Source organism: Astatotilapia calliptera, chromosome 3, assembly GCF_964374335.1.
Source record: "Astatotilapia calliptera chromosome 3, fAstCal68.1, whole genome shotgun sequence".
NCBI classification, from domain to species: domain Eukaryota; kingdom Metazoa; phylum Chordata; class Actinopteri; order Cichliformes; family Cichlidae; genus Astatotilapia; species Astatotilapia calliptera.
In genome coordinates this window covers 73,733,864-73,750,403 of record NC_137424.1, presented here as the reverse complement: position 1 = coordinate 73,750,403, position 16,540 = coordinate 73,733,864, and the positions used below count along the sequence as shown (strand labels likewise).

Sequence of the window (16,540 nt, the reverse complement as noted above, 5' to 3'; positions counted from 1 at the left end):
CCATGATTAGTGCCTCCCTTTCAGTCCAGCTTCGTCCAGCCACTGGTAGAACTTCTGGATACCACTTCTTCTATCTGACCAAAAGGGTGCAGCAAGAGTACTGACAGGGACTAGAAAGTAACACTGTGAGGAACCTTGGAGTCATTTTTGACCAGGATATGTCCTTCAATGCACATATTAAACAAATACGTGAGACTGCTTTCTGTTGGGTTTAAGTCAACCCTACTGGTAAACAGAAACTGTTACTGAAAGCAACCACACAGACACCAGTGTATGTTTCACTTGCAAGGGGAGCATCAAGGAGGGCAGTGTTGCCACTCGCCTGTCCAAGCAACTCCAATTCCTGCATGTCCGCCTCACTCTTTAATTGATAAAGGAGGTTACACACAATTCAGTTAACCACGTGACAGTTTTCAGCCATGTCACCCACATCACTTTGCTGCAACAGAATATAGTTAGTGAATGTATTAGCAATCATTGTACTCATCATTTATCTTAAATGCGCTTTATTGACGACTCTATAATTTCTGAGTTCTCCTCTCTTTTTAATTTTAAAAGTTCCTCTAACGAGGTTGAGCTTCTAACTAATTCTTTTAATGAACACTGTCTTACCATTCTAAATCAGGTTGCTCCTTTCAAAACCAGTTATTGCTCTGTTAGTTCCCGCACACCATGGTTAAATAATTAGACTCGTGGTCTTCGACGCTCCTATCGAAAAGCAGAGCGTCTGTGGAAGTCCACCGGTCTGACTGTCCATCGTGAGCACTTTAAAGAACTACTTTACCTATATAATGAATCAGTCAAAGAGGCCAGATCCTCTTACTTCAATAATCTTATAAATCGTCATAAAAATAATTCAAGAATTCTATTTGATACCATCAACAGTATTGTTTCTCCTCCAACCCAGCATGCTCTGTTGCTTTCTGATTAAGATTGCAATACTTTCCTTAATTACTTTGTAAATAAGGTGATGGACTTGAAATCCAAAATTTCCTCAAGTGCCTCCCCTTATGAAAATACTCCTTGCTGTCTTGGATCACTTACCTCTTTTTCTCCAATCACACTAAATGACTTACCGTATTTCCCAGACTACAAAGCGCACCTGAATATTAGCCGCACAAGCTAAAATCAGGGGAAAATCCTGTTTTGTACATACATTAGCCGCACCTGACTAAAAGCCGCAGGTGTTTCAATGTTGACTTATCATATGTAAGAGAATATGCACAAAGCGAATTGTCAGGAAAGAGATGGCTGTTTGGAGACACACCCCTTTTATTAATATTTTGAAAAACAAGTTATGGGTACATATTTGCACAACTTTTTAGGTATATGTACAAGTAGCGGTAATTACAAGTACGAAACATGTACTGTGCTTCATAAACGAGTAACAAATGTAGTACATAACAATAACCTACAGCACACCAGAAAAATAGATTCAGACTACCTTTTAGGCTCAGGTGGATGGATGGATGTTTTCACACTTTTCCACGCTGTCAGATTCCACCGGTGGAGTTGAGCATAACTTGCTTTTTGCAAGTTTATTGCCGCACACCATCCACGACTCCCGCTGAACGTGTAGCGCTACTTTTCAAGTTTGTTTTTCGTGCTACTTGTGCGGCACTATGTTGCCTGGCGGATGGACATGTGACCAACATACCACTCTTGAACACCGATACTGTGTGTCTGATCACATGCCCTTCCGCCAGGCAAGTAGTGCCGTACAACAGCGGAACAAACAAAACAAATCGTCTTACGATATGATAAAAATCAGGGACAATCCATAGAAAAGCCGCACCTGACTAAAAGCCGCAGGGTTCAAAGCTTGTGGAAAAAGTAGCGGCTTATAGCCCGACAATTACGGTAATTATAGTTTTAGGTAAAATGAAATCCTCATCATGCTCTGTAGATATATTACCTCACTCTGTCCTGTCCGGGTCTATCACCAGCATTGGTCCCACATTACTATCCATCATCAACAGTTCACTGAGGCAAGGTGGTGTTCCATCTTATTTTAAACATGCTGAGGTAACTCCTCTGTTAAAAAAACAGAATCTTGATCCTAGCTCTGCTAGTAATTACCGACCTATTTCAAAATTGCCATTTGTAAGTAAATTACTTGAAAAAATTGTTGAAAATCAGTTCAGGTCTCTATTATGTAAATTACACATTCTTGACCCTTTTCAGTCTGGCTTTCAAAAGCAGCACTCTACAGAGACCGCTCTCTTAAGAGTCTATAATGATCTATTAATGGCATCTGATGCAGGGAATTGTTCTGTGATCATTTTGCTTGATCTTAGTGCAGCTTTTGACACCATCGACCACAAAATCCTACTTAACAGGCTCAAGGTTTTGGCTGGTATATCTGGCTCTGCCCTAGACTGGTTTTCTTCATATTTATCAGACAGGACCTTTTCTGTTAGGGCTGACAGGTTCACCTCTGACATTGCTGCCCTGACCTGTGGTGTCCCACAGGGTTCAGTTTTAGGTCCATTACTATTTTCTTTTTACATGCTTCCTTTAGCTGGTATCATTCAATCTTTTAGCGACCTGTCTTATCATTTTTATGCTGATGACATTCAGCTCCATATGTCCTTTAAGCCTCATCAGCTGGATAGGCTGTCCACCCTAGTCCAGTGCTTAACCCAGGTTTCTGATTGGCTTTCAAGCAACTACCTTGTTCTAAATACTAACAAGACCGAGACCATGATCATAGCTCCTCCTAAGCTACATTCTAAAAGCAGTCAGGTTCTTGCCTCTTTCTGTCCATCTGTCAAGTCAAATATTCAAAATCTTGGAGTAATATTTGACTCTTCTCTGGGCCTTGACTCTCATGTAAAATCTTTGTCTCGTTCCTGTTTCTATCATTTAAGAAACATATCTAAACTGCGATATATGGTTTCCTCAGCTGAACTGGAAAAACTCATTCATGCATTTGTGTCATCACGCTTAGATTACTGTAATTCCCTGTTTACTAGCTTGGATAAATCATCTCTCTCTCGCCTCCAGACAATACAAAACGCAGCAGCCAGACTACTAACTCGCTCTACCAAGCGTGTTCACATCACTCCCATCTTATATTCTTTACATTGGCTCCCAATAGAGTTTAGAATTAGCTTTAAAATTCTTGTTTTAACATACAGGACACTAAATGGCCCCAGATTATTTATCCAAGCTTCTTATAAAATACACTGCTGCTCGTCATCTCCGCTCGCAGACTCAGAGTCTCTTAGTTGTTCCCCATACACTACTGAAGACAAAAGGGGACAGAGCCTTTCAGTCTGTTGCACCAAGGCTGTGGAACAGTTTACCACTACAATTATGTTTGCTTGACTCTGTGGATTCTTTTAAAAAACAGTTAAAAACTTTTCTGTTCAAACAAGCCTTCTGTTGATCTACATTTTTTATATTTTTTTTACATTATTTATATGTGATCTTTTACACTGTATATAATGTCTACTGATTTTATTGTTTATTTTAATATTTTAATATTTGTGTACAGTGCTTTGTGATTGTCTGTCTGTGAAAAGCGCTTAATAAATAAAGTTTACTTACTTACTTTACTTACTTATACATGGTGAAATGCATTCTTCAGACAGACAAAACAATGTCAACTGTACAAAAGACATTATCTGATAATTCCACAAGAGCACACAGGTCTCCCTTTGGCGGTTTGTCTCTCTTAACCTTTATCTGCCAGATTATGTACATTATTTTGCAAGCTTGCTCCTGTATTGAGCCAAATCTGTTGAGCACCTCGTACACCCCTGTAGCCGTCCTCAATGTTACTGCAGGATCACTTTCCAGCTTTTCCACATTTCACTGTTGTTCACAATCTCCTCATGATGATCTGTAGGAAGCCAAGTGGTACAGCCCTCTGCCTTAATAGAACAGAACAGTCTGGTTTCTATTCAGTTCAATTCAATTTTATTTATACAGCACCAAATCACAACAACAGTTGCCTCAAGGCGTTTTATGTTGTACAGTAGATCGTACTTTAATAGATACAGACAAAAACCCAACAATCATATGACCCCCTATGAGCAAGCACTTTGGTGACAGTGGGAAGGAAAATTAACAGAAAGAAACATCCATTTTTAAAATTTTTGTGTAATTTTAAAATTACACAATTGAAAGGATCAGTGAAAGCGGAGATTTTTAAGATCTCCTGCCAGGGTGGAGATTTTCAAAAAACTCAGTTTTTAGTGTTTACATGTGGACATAGATATTTTTCCAAAACTGTACGTGTAGACGGGATTAAAAAAAACCCAAAAAAACCAAAAACGGAAAATCTCCAGTTTCAAAACTACCTGTGTATATGCGTGAACCTACCCATACGGAAAAGATATATATAACTCTTATAAAGTTTGTATCTGTCTTGTGTGAAACTTGTATGTTTTGAATACTTACTAAAACAATATATGAAAGTAATGAGAAAGTGGCCACTTTCATGAGTAAATCATGTAAGCCTTATATGATTCACTATATGAAGTAGGCCACATCTTTGTCACGGTCCGCTGTGGCAGACCGTGTGGAGGACTCAGGTGCAGACACAGGCGAGGACACGAAACTGAGTTCGAACGAAAAGCGAGCCTTTATTGTGGCTGCAAACAAGGCAAAACTAAACTATAACTAAACTGGGAAAGTGATACCAGGATAAACTAAAAAGACACAGGAAACCATAACTGTGACTACAAAGGACTGGCTGTGACAACATGGAGGGTGGGAACACAGACGACGCGACACAGACTGTATGAAACACAGAGACTAAATACACATGAGGGATGATCAGGGGAAGTGGCCACACATGGGAACACAGCTGACACACATAAATCTAACGACAGGACAGGAGAGGCGAAACTAAATACACTGACATTGAATGCAGACTTCCAAAGTAAAACAGGAAACATGGAGATTAGACATGACAAGAACTAAATATAACCATGCAGACATGACACATGAACCAGGGAGACTTAGTACAGGGGGAGATGACATAAACAACTAAGGAACAAGACTAAACGGCAATCTAGAAATTAACTAGGTGAACTACGCTAGGCACAAATGAATACAAAAGATACATAAAACTCAAACACTGGGTCGCTCGACCCAGGACCCAGGACCATGACAATCTTATGCAAGTCTTTTATAAGTTTCCTTTCTATTTCTTTTCCATACGGGTTTAAACACCCACAATTCAGGCAACAGTTCTGTTTCAGCTGATCAATTCCTTAAAACTATCAGATTAGTTATTGATCATCTATAATCCACCAGACCTTATCTATGCACCATCACACACTTTATGTCAGTGTCTGTAATTAAACTGTAAAGTGCTGATCCTGAAGCTAAAATACAAAAAAACTATAGTTGATTCTGAGATTATAGCACATAAATTCATTCATGTTTGTAACACAGTTTTATCTAATGAACAGCCTGAAGATGAATAAATTGTAGTTCAGAGTCACTGACAGACAGCACAGACACAGTTGGTCTGAGTCTGAACATGATGGTCACCAGAGAAATAACATCAGACTCTGGATGTTCAGGATAAGATGATCTTATGTCCGAAGAGGTTGTGTAATCTCTTGATCAGCATGACGCTCATTTGAACCTGGAGACCGTTTATATTTTCTGTAGATCTCTAGTGTTTAAGTTTCTTCAGTGTGGTTTTGCTGCTTTTCTGCCTTAATGTTTCCTACCTTTAAGACCTCTCTTTTAAACCTCTTTTAATACCTCTTTCTTCATGTTTATGCATCGACATGACAGAAGCTCTGAGACATTTCAAAACTGCTGCTGCTCATCAGGATGCTAGTTAAAATCTCGGTTCTGTCGTGTATGTCTTCTGTAGATCAGAAAACCAACAACAGCAGCAAGAAGAAGCACAGAAGAAACACTCAGACCAACGATCAGTCCAACAGGTCCATCCTGTTTGTCTCCTCCTGTTTGACCTGCAGGTGAGAAACAGGTGTGAGGTGTCAGCTTTCAGGTAGGTGATGAGTGAAGAACAGAACAGAATCCATTTCCTCTTCGAATGCTTATGTCTGATCTAATGATTAAGTAAAATGTAAGTTGGTCAAAATGTGAATATTGTGTAAAATCTTACATAGTCAGTCAGTCTGCCCCAGGGCAGCTGTGGCTACAACCGTAGCTGCCTCCACCAGTGTGTGAATGTGAGAGTGAATGAATAGTGGCATTGTAAAGTGCTTTGGGTGCCTTGAAAAGCGCTATATAAATCCAATCCATCATTATTATTATTATTATTATTATTATTATTATTATTATTATTATTATTATTATTATCAATATGGGGATTTCTGAGCTCTGAGCTTCCTTTTAAAAAAAGATGCATATGATCTGAACAAAACTGCTAAAAATTGCTGCAATAAAAGAAAACCTAGCCAGGTTATACAGGGTCAAAGGACGGCTGAAGCCTTGTTCAGCTACTGCAGGGTGAGAGGAAGGGTACACCCTGACACTCACAGGCAATTTAGAACGACCAGTTAACCTAACCCCACTAACTAAATGTCTTTGGACTGTGGGAGGAAGTGAGGAGAGAACCCACACAAACATGGGGAGGACATGCAACTACACACAGAAAGAGCCTGATGGTGGAATTGAACCCAGGACCTTCTTGCTGTGAGGCAAATGCTAAATACTACGCAACCATGCTAATTATTAAGAATCACATTTGTTTTTTCAAAGTAACAAAAATGATAACTTAAAATTCCATTTGTTTGAGGGTTTATGTATTTATGAATTTCACTCATTTGACTTAACCAGAAGGGAAAAAGACCGAAGATGGAGTTTCACAAAGCAAAAAAAAAATTAAATAAAAAATTTAATGAAAATAAAATAACACAAGTACTGTTTTCATCCAAAAATATAAAATGTTTTTACTGGTTTGGTGCTTATTTTGTATTTTTTTTTCAAATGGCAGCTTTATGGCGTAAACAGTTTTGGTCAGATCATTTGTATCTTATTTTTAAATTATAGGTTAAACATGAATCTGCTGCACTCTGATCACATCACTCAGACCAGCTGCTTTCTACAAAGTCTCATCAACAACATCTTTACAAACACTCACCTGGAGGAGCAACACTCAGTGTGACTCTACTGATGGTTTTACTATCCTTGTGGTTTGTTCCTCTCATGAAGACACCACACTCGTATGTTCCAGCATCATTAATCGTCACATCCTTCAGAATCAAAGACACGTCTCCATCCTTCATCTGTCTGTCCTGCAGACCCACCCGGTTCTTAAAAGATGGATGCTGGTTGTCTGTAACAAAGTGATCATCTTGGTACAAAAGTACATATTCTGTCTTCAGGTCAGCTCTGCTCCACTTTACAACTTTGTTGTTGTTTGGAGCTCGACATGTCAGAGTGACGTCCTGTCCAGACTCAGCTGTGATGGTTTTCTGGTCTGAAAGAGGAAACAACACAGAGCAGAGAGGTTAAAGTTCGGAGACTATAGATGTTCGTCTATAGAAGACGTTTCGGTAAGGAACTACAGAGCACTAAGTACGTTTTCAGCAGCTATGGCACCGGCAGGATTCACTTTCACAGACTCACAACCACCAGCTTCACCCCTCCCCTCCCCCTCCAGCTGTAGGCTTTAACATTGAGTTTCCCCACACATGTTTACAGACGAGTTAGAGAGCAAGAGAAGAAGAGACGGATTCATAAATGTCTTTGTTTCTGCTCTAACCAAACAATGCTGCTCTACAACTCTAGACTACCAGCCACAAAGACAACAGCTGGAGAAACATCTGTCTACCTCTGACATCCACCAGCTCATCCATACAATAAACAAACATCAACAACCAGGAAGCAGCTTCACCTCTGATCACACACACTCAACTCTACTCACTCACCTGGAGGAGCAACACGAAGGTGGATGATGCTGTGTTTCCATGAGCGAGTTTCTTCCATGAACACTCGACACTTGTATGTTCCATCATCAACACTTGTCACAAGTTTTAGAATCAAAGACACGTCTCCATCCTTCATCTGTCTGTCCTTCAGATCAACCCGGTTCTTAAAAGATGGATGCTGGTAATCTGTAAAAACTCGCTCATCTCGGTACACAAGGACATATTCTGACACCAGGTCAGCTCTCCTCCAATGTACAAATTTGATATTTTTATTTGGAGCTCGACATGTTAGAGTGACGTCCTCTCCAGACTGAGCTGTGATGATTTTCTGGTCTGAAAGAGGAAGCAACACAGAGCAGAGAGGTTAAAGGTCACCAGTGACCCACTGAGAGGGAATTTTAGCCTCATGTTAAACATAGACAGATATTAAGAATGAGATCTGGCCTATCAACACCTACGCCCTGCCCATGATCAGGTACCCTGCTGGCCAAAGAAGGAGATAGAAGCAACTGACAGTAGGACAAGGAAGCTCTGGACCATGCATGGAGGGTTTCACCTGAATTCCAGCACTCTGAGACTGTATGCTAAATGGAAGCAAGGAGGCTGGGGACTAGTGAATGTCAGTACATCAAGAAGATGACCCAAACCGACAGTGTGCTCAGGAGGTCGCGGATATGTGTGTGTGTGTATATATACAGTGGCTTGCAAAAGTATTCGGCCCCCTTGAGCTTTTCCACATTGTGTCACATTACAGCCACAAATATGAATCATTAGGGCCCGAGCACCGAGAGTGCGAAGGCCCTATTGTATCTGCTCCGTTTCTTATTAGGGCCCGAGCACCGAGAGTGCGAAGGCCCTATTGTATCTGCTCCGTTTCTTATTATTATTATTATTATTATTATTAGGGCCCGAGCACTGACAGTGCGAAGGCCCTATTGTAATTGCTCTGTTTATTATTATTATTAGGGCCCGAGCACCGAGAGTGCGAAGGCCCTATTGTATCTGCTCCGTTTCTTATTATTATTATTATTATTAGGGCCCGAGCACTGACAGTGCGAAGGCCCTATTGTAATTGCTCTGTTTATTATTATTATTATTATTATTATTATTTCGGCAAATGAATTGGCCGTTTGAGGGCCTAAACATGCTCGAAAACTCATGAAATTTTGCACACGCGTCAAGTCTGGTGAAAATTTACGTATTTTAATGTTCTCAGACATGGCCAGGGAAAATTAGCTCAGTAGCGCCACCTAGAAAAATGAAAAATGCGAGCCCCCGATATGGGTATGACCTACATGTTTGAAAGTCGGTACACCTATATAACGTTCAGAGTCGAACAAAAAAGTCTATTATGGCAATGTCCTAAACCCAACAGGAAGTCCGCCATTTTGGATTGAAGGTGACATTTTGGCTCTGATTTTACCGTTTCCATGCCTCGAACTTTAACGAACTCCTCCTTGGGGTTTGATTTCATAACCTTCATATTTGGTCAGTGCCAACTACACCCTTATGACATGTTAAATTGCGGAGCTTTTGAGTTTTCACAATACCATGAGGCCGTGGCGCCACGGCGAATTTCGATGACTCGCCATGAAAATCTTATTGCCTCTCATTCTGTCATACATGTTCTGATCTGGACCAAAGAGCACACATATGATAAGGCTCCACCCCTGAACATATTTCAACTGCCATATTTGACATCAAGGACAGCGCCACCTAGTGGGAACAGGAAATGTCATGTTTTACACTTTGGGGTACAGTATAGTGAAGGGTGACATCTGCAGCCTCAAATTTCTCCAGGAAAGCCTTAAGGAGTTGGTCTTGGGTTACAGTGAAAACTGTGAGTTTTCGCGAAAGGGTGTGACCCCAGCAGCATGGCGAACTTTGATGTCACGCCATGAAGAAACAAATTAGTATAACTCAATGAAATCCAGTCTGATCAGTACCAGACTTTACAGGCATGATGTCAGACCCGCCCTGAACAGATTGATGTGCCCATTGTCGGAAATACGGACAGCGCCACCTAGTGGCAACAGGAAATGTCATGGCTTTAATTTTGTTGTACTGATTTTCACAGGTTCATCTTGGCCACCTCAAAAGCGGTGAATATCACCATCAGTCCCTCGTGATGCTTCAGTGCAAAAATTGTGAGTTTAAACTGAACGGCGCACCCTGGTGGCAACGCTGTTCAACATGAAAGATGAAGTGGCTTTTGAGGGTCTTGGCAAGTTTATAGAGGCTTGAAATTTGGCACACACCTCCAAATGGATGAAGGCTTTGTTGGCATGTGATCATTTTCATTGAATAGTGCGAAATTGCTCCACAGCGCCCCCTACAAAATTTCAAAACCACAGCCCCTGCTCTGTGTTCTATGTATGATTCTGAAACCTGGTAAGCTTATAGGAGATATCAAGATGTACAAAAAAGTCTCTTGGTGCAATATCCCAAATCCAACAGGAAGTCAGCCATTTTAATATTAATGTGTAATTTTGGCAACATTTTCCCCTCTTTCCAGGCACCGTTCTTTGACGAACTCCTCCAAGGGATTTCATCATATTGAACCAATCTCCAGTGTGTGGAATCTAAAGACCTTTGTGATGTTAAATTGCGAAGCTTTTTACGTTCAGTGAAACGGGGTGGTTATGGTGGCACTTAGAGTTTGAATCACTCGCCAAAAAGCAGTAATCTGCTGTCACTCAAAAACACAATGTTCAATCTCTCCCAAAGGTCACAGGCGTGATGAGACTCGAGCTAGGAAATGTTTGTTATGCCATTTGTCAGTAATGGTTAGAGCTCCACCTAGTGGGACAACTATAATCATGATTGAATGAGATGAATTTTTAGCTGGTGGTTAAATGCATGAATTCCATCAATGTGACATTAGATCGGAGGTGCTGGTTTTAGGTGTTGGGCGTGGCTCGACGCGCCGGGGGTGCGAGGGCCCTCATAACGCTGCTTGCAGCTTTAATTATTATTATTATTATTATTCACCCCAAACAAGGGCCTTTTTGAGGGCCTAAACATGCTCAAAAACTCATGAAATTTTGCACACATGCCAGGTCTGGTGAAAAATTTTGTATTTTAATGGTTTTACATATGAGCACTGGGAAATGGCTCTACAGCGCCACCTATGCCTTGTTAAATGCAGCCCTACGACCACATGGTTTGAGCTACATGTATGAAATTTGGCACACATGTGTATCATGCCAAGACGAACAAAAAAGTCTGTGGGCCCATTGACGCAAACCCAACAGGAAGTCCGCCATTTGGAAGAGAAGGTGACATTTTGGCTCTAATTTTGCCATTTCCATGCCTCGAACTTTTGCGAACTCCTCCTTGGGGTTTCATGTCATAACCTTCAAATTTGGACAGTGTCAACTACACCCTTGTGCCATGTTAAATTGCGGAGCTTTTGAGTTTTCACAATACTATGAGGCCGTGGCGCCATGGCGAATTTCGATGACTCGCCATGAAAATCTTATTGCCTCTCATTTTGTCATACATTTTCTGACCTTGACCAAAGTGAACACATATGATAAGGCTCCACCCCTGAATATATTTCAACTGCCATATTTGACACCAGGGACAGCGCCACCTAGTGGGAACAGGAAATGTCATGTTTTACACTTTGGGGTACAGTATTGTGATGGGTGACATCTGCAGCCTCAAATTTCTCCAGGAAAGCCTTAAGGAGTTGGTCTTGGGTTACAGTGAAAACTGTGAGTTTTCGCAAAAGGGTGTGACCCCAGCAGCATGGCGAACTTTGATGTCACGCCATGAAGAAACAAATTAGTATAACTCAATGAAATCCAGTCTGTTCAGTACCAGACTTTACAGGCATGATGTCAGACCCGCCCTGAACAGATTGATGTGCCCATTGTCGGGAATACGTACAGCGCCACCTAGTGGCAACAGGAAATGTCATGGCTTTAATTTTGTTGTACTGATTTTCACAGGTTCATCGTGGCCACCTCAAAAGCGGTGACTATCAACATCAGTCCCTCGTGATGCTTCAGTGCAAAAATTGTGACTTTAAACTGAACGGCGCACCCTGGTGGCAACGCGGTCCACCATGAAAGATGAAGTGGCTTTTGAGGGGCTTGGATAGTATATAGAGGCTTTAAATTTAGCACACCCCTCCAAATGGATGAAGGCTTTGTTGTCATGTGATCATTTTTATTGAATAGCGCGAAATGGCTCCACAGCGCCCCCTACAAAATTTCAAAACCACAGCCCCAGCTCTGTGTTTTATGTATGAGTCTGAAACCTGGTAAGCTTATAGGAGATATCAAGATGTACAAAAAAGTCTCTTGGAGCAATATCCAAAATCCAACAGGAAGTCAGCCATTTTAAAATTAATGTGCAATTTTGGCAACATTTTCCCCTCTTTCCAGGCACCGTTCTTTGACGAACTCCTCCAAGGGATTTCATCATATTGAACCAATCTCCAGTGTGTGGAATCTAAAGACCTTTGTGATGTTAAATTGCGAAGCTTTTTACGTTCAGTGAAACGGGGTGGTTATGGTGGCACTTAGAGTTTGAATCACTCGCCAAAAAGCAGTAATCTGCTGTCACTCAAAAACACAATGTCCAATCTCTCCCAAAGCTCATAGGCGTGATGAGACTCGAGCTCGGAAATGTTTGTTATGCCATTTGTGCATAAGGGTTAGAGCGCCACCTAGTGGAACGACTAACAAATCATGAATGAATGAGTTGAAATGTTAGCTGGTGGTTAAATGCATGAATTCCATCAATGTGACATGAGATCGGAGGTGCTGGTTTTAGGTGTTGGGCGTGGCTCGACGCGCCGGGGGTGCGAGGGCCCTCATAACGCTGCTTGCAGCTTTAATTATTATTATTATTATTATTATTATTATTATTATTATTATTATTATTCCGGCAAATGAATTGGCCGTTTGAGGGCCTAAACATGCTCGAAAACTCATGAAATTTTGCACACGCGTCAGGTCTGGTGAAAATTTACGTATTTTAATGTTCCCAGACATGGCCAGGGAAAATTAGCTCAGTAGCGCCACCTAGAAAAATGAAAAACGCGAGCCCCCGGTATGGGTATGACCTACACGTTTGAAAGTCGGTACACCTATATAACGTTCAGAGTCGAACAAAAAAGTCTATTATGGCAATGTCCTAAACCCAACAGGAAGTCCGCCATTTTGGATTGAAGGTGACATTTTGGGTCTGATTTTACCGTTTCCATGCCTTGTACTTTAACGAACTCCTCCTTGGGATTTGGTCCTATAAACTTCAAATTTGGACAGTGTCAACTACACCCTTGTGCCATGTTAAATTGCGGAGCTTTTGAGTTTTCACAATACTATGAGGCCGTGGCGCCATGGCGAATTTCGATGACTCGCCATGAAAATCTTATTGCCTCTCATTCTGTCATACATGTTCCGATCTGGACCAAAGAGCACACATATGATAAGGCTCCACCCCTGAACATATTTCAACTGCCAAATTTGACATCAAGGACAGCGTCACCTAGTGGGAACAGGAAATGTCATGTTTTACACTTTGGGGTACAGTATAGTGATGGGTGACATCTGCAGCCTCAAATTTCTCCAGGAAAGCCTTAAGGAGTTGGTCTTGGGTTACAGTGAAAACTGTGACTTTTCGCAAAAGGGTGTGACCCCAGCGGCATGACGAACTTTGATGTCACGCCATGAAGAAACAAATTAGTATAACTCAATGAAATCCAGCCTGATCAGTACCAGACTTTACAGGCATGATGTCAGACTCGCCCTGAACAGATTGATGTGCCCATTGTCAGAAATACGGACAGCGCCACCTAGTGGCAACAGGAAATGTCATGGCTTTAATTTTGTTGTACTGATTTTCACAGGTTCATCGTGGCCACCTCAAAAGCGGTGAATATCACCATCAGTCCCTCGTGATGCTTCAGTGCAAAAATTGTGACTTTAAACTGAACGGCGCACCCTGGTGGCAACGCTGTTCACCATGAAAGATGAAGTGGCTTTTGAGGGTCTTGGCAAGTTTATAGAGGCTTGAAATTTGGCACACACCTCCAATGTGACGAAGGCTTTGTTGTCATCTGATCATTTTCATTGAATATCCCAAAATGGCTCCACAGCGCCCCCTACAAAATTTCAAAACATCAGCCCCTGCTCTGTGTTTCATCTATGAGTCTGACACTTGGTAAGCTTGTGTAAGATATCAAGATGTACAAAAAAGTCTCTTGGAGCAATATCCCAAATCCAACAGGAAGTCAGCCATTTTAAAATTAATGTGTAATTTTGATGACATTTTCCCCCCTTTTCAGGCCTCATACTTTGACGAACTCCTCCAAGGGATTTCATCATATTGAAGCATTCTTCAGTGTGTAGAATCTAAAGACCTTTGTGATGTTAAATTGCGAAGCTTTTTCCGTTCAGGGAAACGGGGTGGTCATGGCGGCACGTAGAGTTTCAATCACTCGCAAAAAGCAGTAATCTGCTGTCACTAAAAAAAACAATGTCCAATCTCTCCCAAAGGTCGCAGGTGTGATGAGACTCGAGCTTGGAAATGTTTGTTATGCTATTTGTCAATAATGGTTAGAGCGCCACCTAGTGGCATGACTATAATCCTGGTTGAATAAGATGAAATGTTAGCTGGTGATTAAAAGCATGAAATCCATCAATGTGACATCATATCGGACGTGCCGGTTTGAGGTGTTGGCAGTGGCTCGACGTGCCGGGGGTGCAAGGGCCCTCATAACGCTGCTTGCAGCTTTAATTATTATTATTATTCAGGCGAAACAAGGGCCTTTTTGAGGGCCTAAACATGCTCAAAAACTCATGAAATTTTGCACACATGCCAGGTCTGGTGAAAAATTTTGTATTTTAATGGTTTTACATATGAGCACTGGGAAATGGCTCTAGAGCGCCACCTATGCCTTGTTAAATGCAGCCCTACGACCACATCGTTTGAGCTACATGTATGAAATTTGGCACACATATGTATCATGCCAAGACGAACAAAAAAGTCTGTGGGCCCATTGACGCAAACCCAACAGGAAGTCCGCCATTTGGAAGAGAAGGTGACATTTTGGCTCAAATTTTGCCATTTCCATGCCTCGAACTTTTGCGAACTCCTCCTTGGGGTTTCATTTCATAACCTTCAAATTTGGACAGTGTCAACTACACCCTTGTGCCATGTTAAATTGCGGAGCTTTTGAGTTTTCACAATACCATGAGGCCGTGGCGCCACGGCGAATTTCGATGACTCGCCATGAAAATCTTATTGCCTCTCATTTTGTCATACATTTTCTGACCTTGACCAAAGTGAACACATATGATAAGGCTCCACCCCTGAACATATTTCAACTGCCATATTTGACACCAGGGACAGCGCCACCTAGTGGGAACAGGAAATGTCATGTTTTACACTTTGGGGTACAGTATTGTGATGGGTGACATCTGCAGCCTCAAATTTCTCCAGGAAAGCCTTAAGGAGTTGGTCTTGGGTTACAGTGAAAACTGTGACTTTTCGCAAAAGGGTGTGACACCAGCGGCATGGCGAACTTTGATGTCACGCCATGAAGAAACAAATTAGTATAACTCAATGAAATCCAGTCTGATCAGTACCAGACTTTACAGGCATGATGTCAGACCCACCCTGAACAGATTGATATGCCCATTGTCGGAAATACGGACAGCGCCACCTAGTGGCAACAGGAAATGTCATGGCTTTAACTTTGTTGTACTGATTTTCACAGGTTGATCGTGGCCACCTCAAAAGCGGTGAATATCACCATCAGTCCCTCGTGATGCTTCAGTGCAAAAATTGTGACTTTAAACTGAACGGCGCACCCTGGTGGCAACGCTGTTCATCATGAAAGATGAAGTGGCTTTTGAGGGGCTTGGAAAGTTTATAGAGGCTTGAAATTTGGCACACACCTCCAAATGGATGAAGGCATTGTTGTTATGTAACCATTTTCCTTGAATAGCGCAAAATGGCTCCACAGCGCCCCCTACAATATTTCAAAACATCAGCCCCTGCTCTGTGTTTCATCTATGAGTCTGACACTTGGTAAGCTTGTGTAAGATATCAAGATGTACAAAAAAGTCTCTTGGAGCAATATCCCAAATCCAACAGGAAGTCAGCCATTTTAAAATTAATGTGTAATTTTGATGACATTTTCCCCCCTTTTCAGGCCTCATACTTTGACGAACTCCTCCAAGGGATTTCATCATATTGAAGCATTCTTCAGTGTGTAGAATCTAAAGACCTTTGTGATGTTAAATTGCGAAGCTTTTTCCGTTCAGGGAAACGGGGTGGTCATGGCGGCACGTAGAGTTTCAATCACTCGCAAAAAGCAGTAATCTGCTGTCACTAAAAAACACAATGTCCAATCTCTCCCAAAGGTCGCAGGTGTGATGAGACTCGAGCTTGGAAATGTTTGTTATGCTATTTGTCAATAATGGTTAGAGCGCCACCTAGTGGCATGACTATAATCCTGGTTGAATAAGATGAAATGTTAGCTGGTGATTAAAAGCATGAAATCCATAAATGTGACATCACATCGGACGTGCCGGTTTGAGGTGTTGGCAGTGGCTCGACGTGCCGGGGGTGCGAGGGCCCTCATAACGCTGCTTGCAGCTTTAATTATTATTATTATTATTAGGGCCCGAGCACCGAGAGTGCGAAGGCCC

The 16,540-nt window shown here is 41.7% G+C and overlaps 2 protein-coding genes across 4 annotated transcripts in view; one reads left to right on the top strand and one right to left on the bottom strand.

Moving 5' to 3' along the window:
- The window catches only part of LOC113018854 (uncharacterized), a 192,201-nt gene that overhangs the window by 98,687 nt on the left and 76,974 nt on the right, over nucleotides 1–16,540 (top strand). The gene's annotated exons all lie outside the window — the stretch shown is intronic.
- Nucleotides 3,908–16,540, bottom strand: part of LOC113017920 (hemicentin-2-like) — a 65,642-nt gene continuing 53,009 nt past the window's right edge. For 2 of the 3 annotated variants that reach the window (XM_080299114.1, XM_080299113.1), the window contains exons 8-10: nucleotides 7,869–8,201; nucleotides 7,079–7,417; nucleotides 3,908–5,942 (exon numbers count right to left, since the gene is read on the bottom strand). In XM_080299114.1, the coding sequence (XP_080155240.1) occupies nucleotides 5,803–5,942; nucleotides 7,079–7,417; nucleotides 7,869–8,201 (812 nt within the window). In that variant the 3' untranslated portion in view covers nucleotides 3,908–5,802. The remainder of the gene's footprint in view (nucleotides 5,943–7,078; nucleotides 7,418–7,868; nucleotides 8,202–16,540) is intronic. The other variant, XM_080299115.1, reaches the window with a different exon arrangement.